Source organism: Doryrhamphus excisus, linkage group LG14 (assembly GCF_037039965.1).
Source record: "Doryrhamphus excisus strain RoL-2023G ecotype Guam linkage group LG14, RoL_Dexc_Guam_v1.1, whole genome shotgun sequence".
NCBI classification, from domain to species: Eukaryota; Metazoa; Chordata; class Actinopteri; order Syngnathiformes; family Syngnathidae; genus Doryrhamphus; species Doryrhamphus excisus.
The window spans coordinates 6,909,109-6,915,905 of NC_136370.1; the positions used below are offsets into that span (position 1 = coordinate 6,909,109).

The window sequence follows — 6,797 nt, forward strand, 5'->3', positions numbered from 1 at the left end:
GCGGGGATTTGGACATATGATTCAGTACTCAATGCGGTTAGAAAATTTCACATGTGTGTTGAAATTTTTGGGTGTTTGGAACGGATTAATTGGATTTACATAATTTTCTAGAGGAAAACTTGGTTAGCATTGGACCTTCTGGAGCTGATTAATGACATTAACCAAGGCACGACTTTATGTCTTAAATGGCTTATTTAATACATTCATTCATTCATTCATTTTATACCGCTTTTTCCTCACGAGGGTCGCAGGGGTGCTGGAGCCTATCCCAGCTGTGGCAGGGTGAGAGGCGGGGTCGCCAGCCAATCACAGGGCACATATAGACAAACAACCATTCACACTCACATTCATACCTATGGACAATTTGGAGTCGCCAATTAACCTAGCATGTTTTTGGAATGTGGGAGGAAACCGGAGTATCCGGAGAAAACCCACACATTCAGGAGGGAATTGAACCCTTGTCTCCTAGCTGTGAGGTCTGCGCGCTAACCACTCGACCACCGTGCCGCTACTTATTTAATACAGTGGTACGAAATGAAATGGTATGAAAATTTTCCTTTATAAATCAATGGTTGTTTGGATCACAACTAAATATATAATAAATATAATCTAGCAGACAAACACACTAATGTATGAGAAGTGAAATGAAGTTTATAGGATTTACAGAAAGTGTGCAATGATTATTTAAACAAAAGTAGGCAGAAGGCAGCAAATACTTTCCTGCTATTTTTTGTTATGGTATATTTTTGTATATAAAGCGCCAGTAGTAGGTAAGTGTGAGACATGTGTGATGAATCATAGTTTACTTGAATGAACAAAAGATCTAAATCTAAAAAGGCTATGCAAAAAAATACTACGGTACAGCAAAAGTGGTCATGGTAATGGTTTTATTTCATTTGAACATGCCTCAGATTACAATTGAGTGCATCCCATAATCAGTTCCCAGTTCCACATGTCCAAAAGGAGTAGGAAGAAGCAAAGCTTATTAAATCCTACCCCTCCATCTGGTGCTTTTGCAATCAGTAACTGTTACATTTGTTCACTTCCTGCTTTCCATAATACAGTTTAAGTTTTTTTTTTTAATAATGCACCTCATACTGAAGTACAAGGTGATATGAGCGTCCAATGACATAATGGGTACCATAGTAAGTGTCAATATAGTGATATATATAGCACATCATGACATAAGTGTCCATCTTTGTAGTAGGCTTGTATTACAAAAACCTTGCAACAAAAAGAAGAATGTGGTAAAACTGGGCCTAATTACTGTCTCAGCTTGAAGCGCTTGGCTTTACCTTTATATATATTTTTTTGTCTTGAGGGATGAGTCGTTCCATCACTTGAGGATTTACACTACTAATGAACTTCATGTGCTGTCAAAATATACGCAACTAATAGTCACTTATTTTATCCCTCCACGAGGGCTGACTGTTCCCAAGGTAGATGACAGCTCTGGCAGATTGTATCATCTTTTGGAGAGAAAATGATGGTAAAGGTCCAATGAGTCACAGTCCCCACTGGGGGTGACTTGAGACACAGGGAGTTGAACTCTTAACTGCAGCCATAATCTGCACTTCTACGACCGAGGAAACTATATGACCAGAGTCCACATAGCCATCTTGCAGAAGATGAAGCTCCATTGTTCCATTGAAGGGAAAAAGCACTGTAGATCACAATGGCGCCCTCTCCACTCCACTTTATGGAAAACATCTCAGGTGGGATCTTTTTGTCATGTCGGTAACGTTGGAAGCCATCAGGGCCGTCAAGGTAACATTTTCAACATCTTCAATCCAACCTGTCAGGCTGCAAGAGGCTTTGCTTGTTCAAAGAGAGAAAGCTTTTTTGCCTTTGTCATCAAGAGATCATGACAGGAAGTGAGTGAATACCTGACAGAAAACTGTATTCATTCATTTTCTACCGCTTTTTCTTCACAAGGGTGCTGGAGCCTATCCCAACTGTCTTCGGGCGAGAGGCGGGATTAGTCGCCAGCCAATCACAGGGCACATACAGACAAACAACCATTCACACTCACATTCATACCTATGGACAATTTGGAGTCACCAATTAACCTAGCATGTTTTTGGAATGTGGGAGGAAACCAGAGTACCCGGAGAAAAACCCATGCATGCACGGGGAGAACATGCAAACTCCACACAGAGATGGCCAAGGGTGGAATTGAACCCTGGTCTCCTAGCTGTGAGGTCTGCGCGCTAACCACACAGACCGCCGTGCCGCCAGAAAACTGTATTGAATCTGAATTTTTGTCAAGTCTATTGTCACGACAGTTTAGTTGGTTTCTGCTTCTATGCCTTGGTTCCTGTTTTATGCTCTTGTTTTGGTAGCATTTCCTGTTTTGCCCTGGGTTTTGTCTGCCTGCTTTGCTTTTCCCTTTTCACTCGAACCTGTTGCTATTTGTGTTCCACTCCTATTTAGTTCAGGTGCGTGCTCCCTAGTTTGTTGTTGCATTATTTGTTGTAGCTCCCCACGCTACTCCAACCGTCTTTTCGCTCGTATCCTGCTGCTGTATATCAGCTATCTCTATTAAAATAGACTTTTTAATCGACACTTGGGTCTCCTGTTCTCTGCATACTGGGGTCGCGTTACAATGCCGAAGCCAAGACGTAACATCTATTTCTGTTCAGTTCCACTTTAGTCCAATAACATGAATCCAGCGGCGCCACAAGCCTTGCATTTATATACCTTATTCTCTTAGGTATTTCATCAGTGGCCCCGTACCATTTGCAGACTCCGTAATCGCTTCCTCGTGTTCCAAAACCAACACACTCCTCAGGCTGCAACACTGCGTGTGTGTGAGCGTGCGTGCATGTGTCGCTGATGAAGAAGGTAGCGACCCGCGGCTGTTGGTTGAGCGACTTCACACAATGATGCTCAAACATCCCTCAGTTATGAATATGATTATCAGATCCCTGCTACTGCTATTCTTAGTTTTTCAAAAGCACCAAAGGCTCGGTGACATTTTTTTTTTGCCTGCGTGAGATGAATAATTTACTTCTTTTGATATTTCACTCACGGAAAGTTTACACAATTAGAGAATCGGAGCAGTGGCACGTCACATTGGTTCAGTTGTAGAACACTATCACTCACGTCATTTTAAACCGAGAGAGGAAAAGGAGGGCATGCTTCAATGCATTTCTATTTAGGAGCGGGTGGAGTTCCCCTTATTGAAACAATTGGGAATCATTGTTTGTAGAGATATCAGCCTCTTTTAGACAAAGACACAGCAAAATTGGGTCCTAATAAAAGATTCACCATTTATCCGCTTGTGCTTTTTACACAGAACCCAGCTGTGTGCCTTTTCACACAGTGACACGACCTCAGATGGCAGTATTTGCTTTCAATACAACAGAAGTGTCTGGTGTTAAAGCCAACACCCCTATTCTGACATTTCAGAAAACCTTTTTACACAGGAGGCGTCCCACCTCTGTTAGAACACTGACATTTATTCATTCATTTTCTACAGCTTATCCTCACAAGGTTCGCAGGGGGTGCTGGAGCCTATCCCAGCTGTCTTAGGGCGAGAGGCGGGGTACACTCTGGACTGGTCGCCAGCCAATCACAGGGCACATATAGACAAACAACCATTCACACTCACATTCATATCTATGGACAATTTGGAGTGGCCAATTAACCTAGCATGTTTTTGGAATGTGGGAGGAAACCGGAGTACCCGGAGAAAACCGACGCATGCACTAGGAGAACATGCAAACTCCACACAGAGATGGCAGAGGGTGGAATTGAACCCTGGTCTGCGCGCTAACCACTCGATCACCGTGCAGCCCAGAACACTGACAATGCCTCTTAAATGTGTAAAGTTGCTGAGATGACTTCATTACCATCTTTCTGTTGGAAAAAGGGCAGAAAAATACCAGCATTAACAGGCTGTGTGAAAAGGGCTATTCTCACAAATGAGAAAGCAGAAAACCCCCAAATGAAGCAAATAAAACATTTTCACTGAAGACTTTGTCCATTTTTGCATTTTACACAGAATACAACTGCATGACAATGTCCTGTTCTGGTTAATTGATAACTTCATTTCTATCATTCCGTGTCTGTGCTCTTTATACGTACAGACAAGCAACACAAGGAAGAAGCTGGGATTTACAGTATGAAAGAGGCAACTGCCACAAATGTAGGGCCCTATAATTTCTGCGTTGAAGGAATTGCAGAATTGACCAATAAAAATGGATTCTGCTGTTAGACGAGGAAACTCATTGAAATTGATGCTGGCAAAAAAACAAAAAGGGTAAAAAAAAAGGTGAAAAACATTATTCAACAGCAAATTGTAAAGTGCCATTCGGCAATATTCAGCACTAATCAGCTCGTGCCTGTTATGCAAAACCCCACAATGTGCACTTTCACACAGCAGCACAACATGAACTCAATATTCCTGTATTCACCAGAGTATGTTTAATATTCATAACACTTCTGATACATGTAAACACATTGATACATGTAAACAATAGCCAATTCCAAAGTTGTTTTCCGGTTACTAAAAACTCGATTTAGACCTCCTGCACATGCCACATCAACCTGAATATTAGGTTATACAAAAATGCTCACCACATGCATATAACTAAGCAATTAAGCCTCAATAAAGCAGTGAGGAGCTTCTCATTAGTTAAACAAGAAAAATGTTGATTTGTTGCAGAAGGCTGACATTATTAGCTCAAGCAATTGGTTGTAGAACTGTGCAACACGTAAATAAAAAGTGACCTGATCTTTGCGCAGTGGTCCAAATTTCCCGTCATTAATAAAAGAGCAAGACAAGGTCAAACTTGTAGAAAACAATGCCACAGCGAATGCTTGCTGTAATCAAAGCTGAAGATGGTCCAATGAAAAACTGCTCATTGCTCAGACTGCCAAAGATTGTGGGATCTGTTTCGGTCCGGCATGTCATTGACTGGAACCGGTAAATGTGTACATTTCTGTAATGATAAATAGCCCTAAAGCTGGAAACACCTAAAAAAAAAAGCTGGTTTGGTCTGTACAACTGATCAAGTACAGCATAGACGGAAACTACTTCAATCATCTGAGAGGTACCTACCATGTTGAAAGTACTTGCAAGTTTTTATTGTACCATGGCCATGAATATTGCCATTACCTTCTCCGTCATGCAGTATAGCTTGACAAAGCTATGGTGACCTCCTTGACCATCAGTCCTGACTGCGAACCATCATTCAACTCTGGGTTTTTTTTTGGTTGATATGAACAGGATAATCATTTCTTTGCGTCATCTTCATCCATTGTTAATAACATGTATACAAATAATGGTTTTAGTCAAGCATTTTGGCTTAAGGTTCCAGTACAACAATATTCGGAGCGTGTTGATTGTCATCTAAACAGGTATATTCTTATTGCTTATGGATGCAAAAAGTCTCAGCCGAGATATTGTGTGGATGTAAACGCAGTCGGCTCGCATCTGACTGTTGAGAAAAGTGTAGGTTTAACTTCATTGCCCCCATTTTCAAAACAGGGAAAAAAGGTTGCTTTCACGGACCGTGTGCAAGGGGGATACTGTCAAATAAAAGAAGCAGCAGATCCCGATTGAAGCAAATGATGACATTTGCAGTGCGTGCCCACATGAGAGCCATACTGAAGACTAAAATCAATTCCGAGTGCAACATTCCCACAAAAGATACACAGGCAACACATTTAATTACATCAAACTACAGGTGAATTGAAATGTACCACTAAATTAAATTAACCTCAAAACACCAAATCATAGCTTCTTAGTGAGCGGGTGCCTTGCTTGAGGGCATTTCAGCTGTTTGTGGGAATCAAACCTGAAGCTTTTCATCCCTCTATCCCAGTTACATATGTTACCATTTAGGGAGTCATCATTACGGCAAACTGATTGAAGTTATTCAGTCAATGAAGTTAGAGGATATTCAGTAATAAGATGCTGTTTTTTTTAAGCCAAAATGCTCCTGAAATGAGAAAGTTCTGATGTTCTAAAAACAACGCTCACCTGCGCGGCCATGAAGGAGAGATCCATGCTGTTGCTCGGCTCAGGGCGAAGGCACTCACAGTGGAAGAACCAGCAGCGGCAACCCGTGAGCGTGTTTTTCCAACACCCCCCTCCTCCTCCTTTTCTTCTTTTTCTTCTTCTCCTTCAACTCCTCATCGAGCATGTGACCCCGCTTTTGTTTTTATTCTCGCACCTCTTTTTTGGACATGCACAAGTTGCAGTCGCGCGCTTCACGGTTCCATCGTGACATCAGAATGGAGGAGGAGGAGGAGAAGAGAGCGGGCTGAATAACAAGGCGAGGATGAGAGGCAGGAAGGAGGAGATGTGGATGCAGGAGACAGCATGAGAGGATGTGGAGGAGAGTGTGTGCAGACACATTGTCTTTCTCTCTCCTCGCTGTCTAGGTCAAGCAAAAAAAAAAAAAAAAAACACAAAAATACAAGCACTTCTAGACAGAACAAATGGAAGAGATCGGGATGATCAGTGACTTCTGGTACCGCTTTTCAGGAAGTGTACCCTTATGAATGCTTTATAAATGAGTTATTCATAGATTGTTGCAGGTTTAAAAGGCATAATAAGTCGCCATGTGATAAGACTTAAAGTGTTCATGACACCAAAACACATTTTTTGTTATAGATTTTCTACCTCCATCAAGCGCAGCACAGAGGTTGTTTTTGCCCGTGTTTGTGTTCAAAATAACTTAAAAAGGTATGAACAGATTTGGATGAAGTCTTCAGGAATTCTCGGAAATGAGATATGGAAGAATTGATTAACACAGTGTTAAACATAGCAACCATGTGACTAACCT

General features: G+C 41.6%; 1 protein-coding gene across 1 annotated transcript in view; it reads right to left on the reverse strand.

The window, feature by feature from the left end:
* LOC131140012 (uncharacterized protein C14orf132) overlaps positions 1-6,346 on the reverse strand; it is a 50,923-nt gene extending 44,577 nt beyond the window's left edge. Inside the window, exon 1 of the mRNA XM_058090046.2 lies at positions 5,990-6,346. Within this exon, the coding sequence (XP_057946029.1) occupies positions 5,990-6,016 (27 nt within the window). The 5' untranslated portion in view covers positions 6,017-6,346. The remainder of the gene's footprint in view (positions 1-5,989) is intronic.
* Between the last annotated feature and the right edge of the window lie 451 nt (positions 6,347-6,797).